Source organism: Ahaetulla prasina, chromosome 13 (genome assembly GCF_028640845.1).
Source record: "Ahaetulla prasina isolate Xishuangbanna chromosome 13, ASM2864084v1, whole genome shotgun sequence".
NCBI lineage: Eukaryota > Metazoa > Chordata > Lepidosauria > Squamata > Colubridae > Ahaetulla > Ahaetulla prasina.
The window spans coordinates 20,474,710-20,488,863 of NC_080551.1; the positions used below are offsets into that span (position 1 = coordinate 20,474,710).

At 43.8% G+C, this 14,154-nt stretch overlaps 1 protein-coding gene across 3 annotated transcripts in view; it reads left to right on the forward strand.

Moving 5' to 3' along the window:
* Nucleotides 1–14,154, forward strand: part of CSNK1G1 (casein kinase 1 gamma 1) — a 33,047-nt gene that overhangs the window by 13,098 nt on the left and 5,795 nt on the right. For 2 of the 3 annotated variants that reach the window (XM_058156303.1, XM_058156304.1), the window contains exons 9-11: nucleotides 433–581; nucleotides 1,225–1,326; nucleotides 4,005–4,111. In XM_058156303.1, coding sequence (XP_058012286.1) covers nucleotides 433–581; nucleotides 1,225–1,326; nucleotides 4,005–4,111 — 358 coding nt within the window. Of the gene's footprint in view, nucleotides 1–432; nucleotides 582–1,224; nucleotides 1,327–1,973; nucleotides 2,082–4,004; nucleotides 4,112–14,154 lie in introns of all 3 variants that reach the window. The other variant, XM_058156305.1, reaches the window with a different exon arrangement.

Consider the following 14,154-nt stretch of genomic DNA (forward strand, 5'->3'; position numbering starts at 1 on the left):
CCCAGCAGCCCCCAAGCTGCTTAAAGCAAGCAGACTGCATCTCCTCCTTGGGTGTGTGAAGATACACCTGCATTAGAATCCATTAAGTCTAAATTTCTTCTTCAGCTTGGGTTTTTGAAGTGACCGTAGCTACGTATTTTATCTTTATACCCACTGGTGCCTTTAACAGTTCAGAGAACGTAAACACTTAATTGTTCCAAAGCTGGTGCCGATTAATTGTTGCAAATATTTCAAAGACATTCTAAGGTGGGCCTTTAGAAATCCATGGCTTGGTGGCTCATCCATGCAACAGGTTTCTCAATCTCACCTGCCTCTGTAAACTGATAATTAGGGGGTTTAATCTGACCAGTAGGTAACGCTGAAATGTATTCTGCTTCTACTTCTTTCTGAACAGATTGTCTGATGTTGCTTCTTCCTAATTCCCTTTAACAGAGGAGATGGCCGCCTACCTTCGTTACGTCAGACGATTAGACTTCTTTGAGAGACCCGACTACGATTACCTACGAACCATCTTCACAGAGTTATTTGAAAAGAGAGGATTCAACTTCGATTATGCCTACGACTGGGTTGGCAGACCAATTGTAAGTGGCCATCCTGTGGGATCTGCTGTACTTTTCCAGAGGTTGCTCTTTAAAAGCCAGTTGCGACACAACCTCATTGCCTTGTTATCTGGAAAGTAAGGTCACCACCTGGACAGGTAGCCCTCGACTTACAATAATTTATTGTAGTTGATTGTAATAACGGCACTGAAAAAAGTGAATTGTGAACATTTTTCACACTTTCGACCGTTGTAGCATCCCCATGGTCACTTGATCAAAATCCAGACACTTGGCAACTGGCTCACAGTTATGACGGTCTCAGTGTCCCGGGGTTACACAATCCCCTTTTGCGACCTTCTGACAAGCAACGTCAAAGGGGGACACCCGATTTACTTAACAACCGTGTGACTAACTTATCAACTGCAGTTGACTCCTTTAACAACTGTGGCAAGAAAGGTCGTAAAACGGGGCAAAATTCACTTAAGAAATGTCTTGCTGAGCAACTGAAATTTTGGGCTCAATTGTGGTCATAAGTCTGAGGACTACCTGTATTTTGTCGAGAACTTTCGCACTCTATTTTTCTTTTCAGATGGGGTTTTTTCTCCTCTTTTGAACCGGGGAAAGTGTTAACGTTGTTTTGTTTTCAGTGACTGGGATTCACCTGTGTCTGTGTTTTATTTTCCAGCCCACTCCGGTGGGACCCATGCATGTAGAATCGGGACCCTCCGTAATCAGAGATCCCCATATGCACCGGGATCGATCCTCAGTACAGCCTTACCGAAATCAGGTTGGTTCACCTTAATGCTGTCATTCTTTAAAATCTCCAGCCTGTAGTTAATTCCTAGAAAGGGCTCACTCAGCAGCCGTGTTGCTAACTGAACAACTGCAGCAATTCACTTAACGAATGTGGCGAGAAAGGTCGTAAAATGGGGGTAAAACTCACTTCATAAATCTTCCACTTAGCAACAGAAATGTTGGGCTCAATTGTGGTCATAATTTGAGGACTACCTGTATATAGATTTATTTTCTGTTTTTAACCGCAAGGGAACACACATCTGCCTTGACTGCATTGTGCCTTGTGTCAAACTCAAGACCTGGGGGGTCAGATCCAGCCCGCGGGGTGCTTGGATCCGGCTTGCGGGGCCATCCTGGAAACAGTGAAGGACTGGCCTGCGGTGCCCCTGCCAGCGAAAATGGAGCTCGGAGGGGCTGCGAGTACCCCTCTTGAGCTCCATTTTCACTGGCAGGGGGTTGCAGGGGGCCATCACAGCCGAAAACAGAGCTTGGAAGCCCATTTTCGCTAGCAGAGCGCTTGGGCGAAATGCTTTGCTTCCCTGTCCCTCTTGAGCTTTTTGACATGCTTGCTTGGTTCTGGTTCAACTTTTTGCCTTCCCTCTGGTCTCTTTGCTTTCCTGCATGCTGATGCCTGGGCAGCCTGTGTCCGAACGCAGAGGAGAGTGGGAAATTCCGGCGGTCCGGCAAGCCAATGCTTTGTTTCTGACCTCTCACTTGGCTACCGAACGGCATGGGGGATCTGTCCAGGTATTGCTTCTTTTTTTTTCCTCTCCCCTCTCCCGCACAGCTGTTGGCTATCGCCCCTTGGGCATGCGCAGGGTCCCCTCCATCTTTTCCCTGCACCCTTTGGCTTCTGCTAGAATGACGAGGGTTGGGTGGGCATGATATCAGAAGTTTGCGAACGCCCAAAGGCTTAGAACGAAGTGCGGCGTTGCTGTATCGACATGCTGATTCTTTAGGAGAGCCCTTTCCCCAACCTGGACATCTTCCACCGGTGTGAACTTCAAGGAAGACCAATCTGGTGGAGAAATCTTGGGAATTAATCCACATCTGGAGGTGGCTCAAATTGGGGGACAAGTTTTTAGGCAGAACCTAGGCCACAGATCTAAACATTTGTATTTTTGTCCAAATTCACATTCTATATACCCTTTTCTTCCTCCCCCCTCCTCCCCCTTTTCTTTTCCTCCTCCTCATGCAAGGAAGGACAGGTCTTAAACATCATATAGTACAGGCCAGGGGTCTCCAACCTTGTCAACTTTAAGACTTGTGGATTTCAACTCCCAGAATTCCTCAGCCAGCTTGGCTTCAACTGGGAGTTGAAGTCCACAAGTCTTAAAGTTGCCAAGGTTGCAGACCCCTGGTACAGGCAGTCCTTGACTTGCAACCATTCATTTAATGACCGTTCAAAATTAGCACAGCACAGAAAAAAGTTACCTATGTTTGTTTTTCACACGCAGCACCGTTGCAGCATCCCCATTGTGTCACATGATCAGAATTCAGATGTTTGGCACGTGTTTCGTATTTATGACAGTTGCAGTGTCCCAGGGTCATACGATTCCATTTTGTCACTTTCTGACAGTCAGTGGGGAAGTCAAATTCACTTCACAACCGCCATACTAATGTAACAACTCCAGTGATTAACGACTGTGGCCCAAAAGGTTGTAAAATGAGGCAAATCTCACTTAACAACTGTCTTGCTTAGCAACAGACGTCTTGGGCTCGATTGCGGGTGCACTTCAAGGACTACCTGCATATAATTGATTATTCAGATTTCAAATGACTTGCACTGTAGCCAGGATTTAAATTAGCTCCTTGCGGGATTGTACGTTGTGAGCCACAGTGGTCCAGTTGTTAAAAGTGTAGTACTGCAGGCTACTTCTGCTGACTATCAGCTGCCTGCAATTTGGCAGTTTAGATCTCACCAGGTTCAAGGTTGACGCAGCCTTCCATCCTTCTGAGGTGGGTAAAATGAGGACCCAGATTGTTGGAGGCAACAGCCTGACTCTAAACCACTTAAAGAGGGCTGTAAAAACAATGTGAAGCGGTATATAAGTCTATTGCCATCTTCCTCCCTCCCTCCCAGTGGTTAGAATGCAGTATTGCAGGCTCACTCTGCCCACTGCCATGAATTCGATCCTCACAGGCTCACGGTTGATTCATCTTTCCATCCTTCCGAGGTTGGTCAAATGAGGACCCAGATTGTTGGGGGCCAAGAGGCTGACTCTGTAAACCTCTTAGAGAGGCCTGTAAAGCAGTATATAATAAGTGCTATTGCTATTGTCAATCAAACACTTATTAAGGATCTTCTGCACAAAGAGATTGATGTGTTCAGATATAAGCCACTTCATGGACAAGAAGCTCCTCCACCATCTGAAACCACCCTCTTGTTTCCCTTCCTGGCCCCTCTGCTGCCAGAATAACGCAGTCTCCCTTATAGTGGTGATTGTGAGTGTCACACGCTTGGCTTCCTGATCAACAGATGTGCCCAGATGGAGAAAAAGAGGCTGCAAGAGAGAAGGAAGATAGGGTTGATCACCAGCCTGATGTCTTCAAGATGTCTTACTGCGTTCGAGAAGCCCTGTAGGCTGCATTGGATATGCCTTTGACCCGCATCTGCATCTGAGGTCCCTTATTAACAGGGTTTTGTTTCTCTGTTTGTATTTGTTCCAGGTGGTAAGCTCAACCAACGGTGAGTTGAACATTGAAGAGCCAGCAGGAGCACCTTCCAACGTACAACTTGCAGCCCGTACTGAGGTGGAAGTAGTAGAGGAAGCTAAGTATGTTTGCTGTCAAGCCAGGTTTTCTCCTGCATCATCTCCATGTAAAATACGTTGGTGTGTTTCTAGGCTTTGATGCGCCCATGCCCATAACGTGTGGTCAGATCCTTCCCCGCCCCCCCAGCTTTCCTTCTTGCATGGATAATCATGGCGTTGCTGGTTGCAGCTACTTTTCCCTTGGGCTGTCCGGGTCATGCTACCTCTGACCCATGCATGTGCTGCAGGTTTGACGGAGGGTTTCAGAAGAACTTTGCAACTGGCATGTGTAACCAATTCCCCAGGAATTAAGGCTTTTAGCTGTTCGTCCTTCTGGCCGCAAGCACTTTGAACAACTTCGATATCTTTGGGATAGTGTAGTCTTACTATTCAGAGACCCATGTTTCCTCTCCTCCTCCATCCCCAGTCTTCTTCTGAAAACCGAAGGTCCGTTGTGCTTTAACCCCTCTTTGAAAAAGAGACGGTTTTTGTGTTCCGTAGGAGAGCTTCTTCTGACTCACAGAAGTCCTGAGTTATTTTTGCCTGCAGTGGGACTTTATTTTTCTTCTGTTAGAAGTTGAGGCCATTATTTTCATCTCTACAGTCCTGTGCCACTGCGCATGATTTATTATCAAGAGCCGAGGTGGCGCAGTGGTTAGAGTGCTGCACTGCAGGCTACTTCAGCTGACTGCTAGCTGTTCGGCAGCTGTTCGGCAGTTCAAATCTCACCAGGCTCCAGGTCGACTCAGCCTTCCATCCTTCCGAGGTGGATCAAATGAGGACCCAGATTGTTGGGGGGCAAGAGGCTGACTCTGTAAACCGCTTAGAGAGAGCTGTAAAAGCACTATGAAGCGGTATATAAGTCTTAAGTGCTATGGCTATCACTGCAGGAACCATGATAGGGAGCTTCCTCTATTTCTTTTTCTCCACAAGGGAGGTGAGGACAAACTTGGTTATTTACACTGAGAAGAAGTTTCCTCAAAGATTTAGTGGGGGCACAGCACTCTTGCCTGACTTTATCTTGTGTTGAGACCCTGGACAGTCATTCAACAATCATAACCATCTTCCTGTAAGTTTTATGGCAGACGTGATCCTTGATTGGCTAGGCTAAAGGTGAACTTCAACTGTTCTTTCCAGAAAAGCAGGTTGTCTGTGCCTTAAATTTAATTATGCTTCAGGTTCTGAAACCCCAGCTAAGAGAGGAAGCCATAACCCTAAAAAACTTTTAAGAAACAGTTTTATCACTTTGCAAACATTCCCACCTTCTCCCTTAAGGGGAAAAAAAACCCCTCTAAAGCAGGAATCTCCAACCGTGGCAACTTTAAGACTTGTGGACTTCAACTGTCAGATTTGAAGGCCACAAATCTTACAAGTTACCAAGGTTGGAGACCCCTGCTCTATAGCATCTTTGAGCTGAGAAGAAGGAGAGTTTTAATGTGGTTTTTTTTAATATACACAAATATCCTCGTGACAAAATGTTAGCTTTTCCAGTTGATAACTTTGTAACACAGCAGGTGGTCAGTGACTTTCTGCGGTTAAAAGGGCAGAGATGGAAAGGAGAGATTAGGTTAATTTTTAAAAATTAATTGTATTTATGCGAAGTGCTGGAAGAATCTTCAGCAGTTTAGCGGCAGGGTTTTTTTTTCCCCCTTCAGGAAATGTTACAGAAATGAACTAAACTTCAGCCCTTTAAATGTGTGTTTGGGCCATAGCATTAATAAAATGGCCGAAAGAACTCTTCTGTATCTCCCAAGCAAAGATAGACCATCTCCTTTGTGGTAGGGCCAGTCAAGCTGAAGGAATGAGCTCACTACTTTCCTTCTCCTGGTTCTCATCATCTCTGGAAGTTGACTTAGAGCATATCCCACTTAGTTCAGAGAATCTTTTTATTCACAAGGAATTGGACCTAGGATTGCATGTCCTTGAAAACATTTATGTCCTGCTCCCGTTTCACGAGAGAAGTTTTTGCTCTGGGATGGAAGAAATTGGGGTTGTCTGATCTGGATTGCAAAACAACTAAGAAAAAAAAGTTAGTTTTCTATATCACTGTGGTCATTTGGATATTCGCAGCTCAGACCTGAAAGCTATAATTGAAGTAGAAGTTAGGGAAATGTTAAACGTTCACTGGAAATCACATTTTTTTTCTCTGCTGTTGTCTACGTTTGCGGCACAGTGGCTCCCTCTGAACCAAACCTTCCACAGAAATGGTCCTTCCAAGGTTTAGCCTCTTGTTATCTCAGGCCGTGATGATTCTCATTCAGCCATCCCTCATAACGCCTTGAATTAGCTGAGAATCCAATTTCATGCTTGATTTTTGCCAGGTTATCCTCACCTTCAAAACCACTTGTTGACAGCTTTTCCAGAAGCATCTTCAAAGCTGCATCTTTATTCTTAGCAATCGGTCTTACATCATAGTGCTATTATGTTATTGTCCCTCAAAGGTGTTTTTGCATCTGGAGCCTCTCTAGGAAGTCTCTTTAGGGTTTTCTTTTCCAAGAATATTTCCCAGCCTAGCGGTTCAGAAACCTTCCCGCTCCCACCTGCCAAAGCCTCCCTGAACGCATTTATCCTGCTTATGATGATCATATCGGGTCTTGGACTATTGCAAATGCTTCTTTTTGTCTATCTCGGAAAAGCCCACCATGGACCTCTCTTCCTCAGGAATTGCAGGAGGGTTTAGGTAGAACCAGATTTGAGAAAGTAGGTGGAACCGTTGAGGGACCCTCAGATCCGCAATGCACGTTTGCATGAACTGCCGTGACTTGCTTCCATCTTACTCTGAGCTAATGTTTCCTCCTTTCCTTTCTGTGTTTTTATTTGTCTTTCTTTCTTTCCTTCTTTCTCCTCTCACTGTCTGTTGTAGCTGCCTGAAAATGCTCAACTTGTGGTGAGTCACTCTCTGGTTCACGTGAATCAGACTTAGGCTGCGCTTGGCCAAAGCCAAGTGAAATTAATCGAGCGGGCAGATAGTTAAGCATGGCCTCCTTAGGGCATCAGAACAAGGCAGGGAGGTTGGTGCCCTGGATTGGCACGTCAGTGGCTTCCTTCTTTTTTATCAAAAGAGACGGTGGCGGAATGTTTGGAAAGCCAGAAGGCATCTCAGTTTGTCCCCAAAGTTGTTGAACTATCCAGGTTTTCTTTAAGCAGCTCATTTGCCGGGGATATACTTTTTCAATCCTTTATTGATAAAAAAAAGAGTGTGAGTTGTTAGCAGTTTTGCAACAGTTTCTATGGTTTCGCGAAGTATTTGGGCATTTCCAATGCTAGGGATCTGTATTGTGAGAATATAGGAGTCCTGCTTTTGTCCCAGAATTCCTTATCTGTTGTCTAACGTGGATCCCCAAGTGTGGATCCACATAATCAGGTTTCTCTGGCTGGTGGAGAAGAGAGCAGTGTTTTTTAACTACACCAGATTTTAGCTTGGTAAAAACTACATAGCATAAGAGTTGGGGGGGGGGGGGGCTTCTGAAAGGAATGTCCTTTGGGTTCTAACGCAGTTTCGATTCCAACAATAATTCCCGGTAGTTCAAAACTGCTTCATAATGCTGGAATATATTGATTTTTCAAAGCTTTACATTCTTGGGGCTCCTGCATTGGAAGCATTCGGTCCCAGGAATTTGTGGGCTAGCAGGGGATCGTAGCAGCAACAATAATACTTGCTTATTTTGCCACATGAGGAATTTTAAGAGTTTCAGGTGTGGTGGTGGAGGAAAGAGGCCGATTATGGGGGAGTTTTGAACCCCAAACTGAATATGGCTTATAAAGTTTCCCTATCACCATATCAGCTGTTTTGGCTGAGGACTTCTTTCTCAAAGATGGACAATGAACAGCCCCATCTCCTGACAGCAGGATATCAGTGGGGGGCAAGGGGGACCCCTTCCGATCCCATCCTGTCCCGTCCCATCCCATCCCATCCCATCCCATGAGTCTGACTTTCCAGCTTATCCCTTGGAAAGATTCAATTACCCATCCAGGGACTGAGAAAACTCCTGTGTTTGAGTAACACCACTTGCTTTTCTCTGAAGCACGTGATTGCAGTTCAAACAACCTCATAGTCTTTAGTTGGTCTTCCGCACTGAGCGAGGGGCCCTTAATTTTAAAACATCCCCGATCTCTTCCGCATGCGTGCATGTTCATCTGCATGCCCATCACTGGCCCGAAGGATGATGAAAGTTCCGAGGTGACCCGTATAAATCATGGCGGTTAGCGGATTTGTAATCTAAAATGAACCGGCCTCTCTCTGGTTCGGTTGAGAATTTGGCATTGGAAGGAATTTATTGGGCCATCAGTATCCTCTGTGGCAGCGGTCCCCAATCTTTTTGGCAGCAGGGACCAGGGCTTCATGGAAGACATTTTTTCCACAGATTGAGGGGTGGGTGGGAAGAGGAGCACGCAACCTAGATCCCTCGCATAGAGGGTCGTGATCCTGTGAGAATCTAATGCCTGATAATCTGAAGTGGAGCTGAGGTGGTGATATTAGCGTTGCAGAGCGGCTGCAAATACAGATGAAGCTTCGCTCATCTACCCCCTGCTCACCTCCAGGTCTGAGGCCCGATTCCTAATAAGTCCTGATAGACCCCTGATCTTGGAATTATTTCTGAGCCATGGTGGTGCAGTGGTCAGAGTGCAGTACTGCAGGCTATTTCTGCTGACTGCCGGCTGCCTGCAGTTTGGCAGATCGAATCTCACCAGGCTCAAGGTTGATTCAGCCTTCCATCCTTCCGAGGTGGGTAAAATGAGGACCCAGATTGTTGGGGGCAATAGACTGACTCTGTCAACCGCTTAGAGAGGGCTGTAAAAGCCCTGTGAAGCGGTACTTATGTAATTCTGTAAATGCCCTGCTTTTGTGCCACAGATCCTCACCTTTATTAAGCTATGGACATAGCTTGTCCCTGAAAAAAGCCACAAGTAGATTTACGGAGTCTTCTTCAGTGAAAATAAACAGTACATAACCCATTGACTAACCACATTTTCTTGTTTTCGTACACTCGCTAAATTTTGCTCTGCCAAAGAAATGCTTTCCTTCTGTCTGTTTTTTTAGATTGTAAGCCCCTCGGGGTATGGACCTATCAGACCTGTTCTTTGTGATATGCTTGGTTGGTGCTACAGAAAAATAAAATAAAGACAGTTTTGCAGAAGGCCACGCCTACGTTCACCTGTATGCAGTTGAGAGTGGTTTCTTGGTATTACAGCCTCTATCAAGATTTGCTGTGCCACCTTTGCATGCAAAAATAAATATTGAATCATAAATGCGAAAGAGTGCCGTGTAATGCCAGGAAGCGGTCAGGGTTATTATTGGGATGAATGCTATATTACATACATTTTATTTATTTATTAAATTTATATTGCCACCCATCTCACGTATGTGACTCTGGGTGGCGTTCAATGAAAGAACCCAATAAACAATATAAAACACAATTTAAAAATATCTTTTTCTAAAAGAAAATACAGTTAAAAACACGGATAAATAAGAGTGGAAAAATAGATCTATCAACACTTTTGGGCTCCCTACTTCCTTGGGATCTCCAAGCCTGTTATTTATTTATTAAATTTATTGGCAGCCCATCTCAACCACAAGGTGATTTGAGTGGCATATAGAACCAGGTTCTTTCTCTGTGTCTCCATCTGAAATTCTCTGTTTAGTACTTCAGAAAAAAAGTTTAGAAAGGTGGTTTAGAATGGCCAAAGGTCTGAGGGAACCATGAAGGCCAAAGTAAAGGAGTCCATTATTTTTTAAATATTAATATGCTTCCAAAAACATCAGACAAGGGGATTTTGTTTGTTTTCCGCCCCCTCAAATTTGGCAACTTTAAGGGAAATGGACTTTGACTCCCAGAATTTTGGATGTGGAAGTCCACCCGTCTTAGAGCCTGCTAGCCGTGGAATTTAACCTTATCAACACTGAGTAGCGAGGGACGCGGGGGCTCAGTGGCTAAGACACCGAGCTTGACGATCAAAAGATCGGCAGTTCAGCAGTTCGAATCCCTAGTGCCACGTAATGGGGTGAGCTCCCATGACTTGTCCCAGCTTCTGCCAACCTAGCAATTTGAAAGCACATAAAAAATGCAAGTAGAAAAATAGAGGCCACCTTTGGTGGGAAGGGAACAGCGTTCCGTGCGCCTTTGGCGTTGAGTCATGCCAGCCACATGACCATGGAGACGTCTTCGGACAGCGCTGGCTCTTCGGCTTTGAAACGGAGATGAGCGCCGCCCCCTAGAGTCAGGAACGACTAGCACATATGTGCGAGGGGAACATTTACCTCCTTTTTACACTGAGTAGCAGTGGCTCTCGGTATTCGAGGCAATATTTTATAGCACTTCTTGGGGATGTCAAAATGTGAACTATTTGTTCTACCAATGAGCAACCCTCATCAGCCAAAACTCATCTTTACTCTGATGTATACACTTGCTGGGATATTTGGAGAGCATCAGGTTGGGGAAAATATGTTGAAACAGTCTTTCAAGTCTTCTGAACTTGGAGGGAGGAGCAAATCATTTTTTAAAAAATACCGTACAGTGTTCATTTTTCAGATTAAAGAATGTCTGAATAGATGTGGGTACCTCTGTTGCATGAAATCTTTCAAAAGATTTTATGCATTACTCCTGGCCCCCCAAAAAAGGATACTTCCCCGAGCATTAGCCCAGATTACAGAAACTGAACTGTTTCGTCTTTGGCTAAGCTTGCTCGATTTGTGGCAATTCTGGGGTGCACCCCTGGATGTGCAATTGTACATAGAATGCTATGTGTATTTGACATTCAGGAGTTGTGGATCCGGCCATTTCATTTTACCCTTTGTCCTCCTCTACTTAGGCAGAAGTTAAATAATATCTGTAACAAATATCTAAAATTGACACTCTATCCAACCCACAAACCTAAAAACCTATATAGGTAAAACTAACTCCAGATAACTTTCAAAGTACCTTCACAACTTCTCTGAAAAGCCTTTCAAAGCTTTTCCCACTTGTGAAAGTGGAACTAAATCTGGGTAAAAAGAATTGTAGAGCATCATAGTTATGAAGGCCCACTGTGAAAAGGCCAGGTGTCTTGGGCAAGGCCTTCACCCATCAGTCTTAGACAACCAAGGCAGTCATTCTGGTGCCATTTAGAACCAAGGCCAAAAATGAAGTTATGCCAAAGGCAAATGATGGGCAAAAAACAAACAAACAAAAAAAGATTATTATTACTAGAAGTGATTGCCCAGGATTATATTACCTGTTATCAGTTTGGCTCTCCACATATAACGCATTTTTGCACAGTGTCACTGTTCGGTTGGAAAAGATTTGTTTCTTAACGTCAGCCTCACCGATTGCCACAATTCTCAGTGGCAATCAATTCTTCAATAAGAATTCTCTTATTCCATAGCATTTAGGGAAGGCTTTTTAACCAGCTTTCTTTTTGAAAGAGAGGAAAGCCAGAATTTGGTGCCCACCTCCATGAATTGATAGCCTAAGACTGCAGAACCCTTGCTATCGTATGTACCCTTCTAGAGAAACACCTGTGGTTAATCCAATGGGTTCAGGTGGCTCTTTTCATTTTGCCACAGGGTTGCTGAAAGAAGGGCACCCCCTTCTAGCAGTCCTCCCAATTCCCCAAAATATTCTTCCTGCGTTCATGAGAAGCCATCCCTGGCACGGTTGGTTTTGTGCAGGTCCTTCTTTCCCAAACGACACCTCCCAGATATATTGCGCCAACAGCCATGCTGTCTTTCGGTCGTTGCGGCCCCAATGCCTCTGGATGTTGTTGAGTTGAGCAAAGACTAGCCTGACATGAAAATCTCAAGTGTGACTCTGTGTCTCTGCTTCATTTCATAGTGAATTCATTGCGTAGGTGAAGGCTTCCCAGGGCCCAGGCTTCTCATAAGAAACTGGATTGTCTCATTCTGTGACCCATCCAGCCTGTGTGTCATCATTAAAGGAGGCCGCTCGTGCAGAATAAGTCACCCTTAGTTTCCTACATGCGCCTCTCAGGTTTTACCGATCATCTTCCTTCGCTTTTGGTTGTTCATTTTATCATTGATTAAAAAGAATACCTTGTCAAAACACTAGCTCTGTCCCCTTTCTCTTTTATTCTAGTTATTTCTTGTGAGGTTTTTGTCCATATACTGGATCACATGCTATACATATCTCCCATCTCAAACCATCAACCAACCAACCAATCTGCTTATCAAGTATCCGAGGATGTTAAACTTTAGATCTAAACTCGGTCTGGAGTATATTTCTCTATATCAGGGGTCTCCAACCTTGGCAACTTTAAGACTTGTGGGCTTCAACTCCCAGCTTTGCTGGCTGAGGGATTCTGGGAGTTGAAGTCCGCAAGTCTTAAAGTTGCCAAGGTTGGAGACTCCTGCTCTATATTCTCATGACCTAAACAATTGGCCAAGGAACTGATTGTCTAGGAATTCTTTATGCAAGATGCTGAATACAACCATTTGGCTAGACAATTAGTACGTGAGCTGAAAGAGTTGGACACTGCAATTAGAAGGTTGCCATGTCCTTCCCCTGCCTCCCAGCATGTTATGTTATGTTATGTTATTTATTTATTTATTAATTAAATGTATATGCTGCCCATCTCGCTGTCCAAATCCCTTTTGTGGGGTTGATCCATTCCAAGAGATAAAGGACTTTTTTTGTGAGATTTGTACTCTTACCCAATTCTGGTGTCGTCAGTCTCCAAGGAAGACTTATCTTATATAGCAGAAGTTGGTGCAAAGTGTTTTTGAGGAATGGGTGTAAAAAAAGGTTAACATAGTTAATTTAAACCGATGGACATTTTTCTAGCATACTGTGGTTTCTGTAATTTTGCTGGGTTTTATTTAATGCATCGAAACTTAATAGTTGTAGGGAGGCCAGCAAGCTGTTTTTGGTAATTTATCCCAGGCAGGCCAAGAACACTGTATGTAGCCCAGCATTCAACAATCTGCTGCCCTTCAACTCTGTTAAATTAATAGTTCAGTCATCCTCATCTAAGTATGGTAACATTCCCATCACTTGCAGGACATCAAGCTGGAAAATGGTGCTATAGAACAGGAGCTTCCGATCTTGGCAACTTTAAGACTTAACGGATTTCAACTTCCAGCTGGCTGGCTAGGGAATTATGGGAGTTGAAATCCAGAAGTCTTAAAATTGCCAAGGCTGGAGATCCCTGCTATAGAAGAAATGTGTTACATGGACAGACAGATTAGACTTCATCCATCAGAGGAGAAAGACAATTTTTAGAGACCAGGTTTGGACTTTTGAAGACAGTGAGAGATAACTTGGGAGTTCAGAGGAAGTACTTCAAATTAAATCTTTCTAACTATTTGTTCCATCAACGGATGGCATGTTTTGGTTTCTTTTTTAATACATATTTTAATGGATGAAATTTGGAGGTTAGAACCTTGGAGTAAATGTTAATAATGAATAGGATATTAATTCTGTTTAAATAAATGTTGAAATGGCACCCTGCTTTTTAAACATGGGAAGATGCACCTAAGAGTCACTTTTAATTTCCTTCTTTAAGGAATTGGAAGTACAAATGAGAACACACTAGGGATGTAATGGATTCAGACAGTCAACATGTTCAGATGCCTTATGCACTGGCATTAATTTGAACTGTGCATTCAGTTCCCTATCAAATAAAAGGGAAATTTGCTGTTACGTAAAGAAATAGAAAGGTATGAACAAAGCCAGCATGAAAAACATTCTTTCTATTAAAATGTAACTAAGGAGGAATTAGCAAACATGGATTAACTACATCTCCCAGTTTGAATGCATTGGTTTATAATGAAATAAGGAGGAAGAGTATTAAAACACTTAATATTCATCTAATTTAGATTACATCAAGAGTTTGTTTCTCTGTTTTTATAAAAAAAACATATTTTCTAATGAGGAAAGAAGGACCTTTTGTTCAAATGACACTCTCAAAATTTTACCTCAGATCTTTTGAAAACTCCAGGACAACCCCAAGTCCTTTATTAGGTCAAAATTTCATCCCCCTTATTCTTAAATAATCGACTCTCACTCTCCGTGTTAGCAGCTACTCGGACTTTCCTCTGCCTTTGTGCTGTGTGGATCTGTCCCAACGGGCAT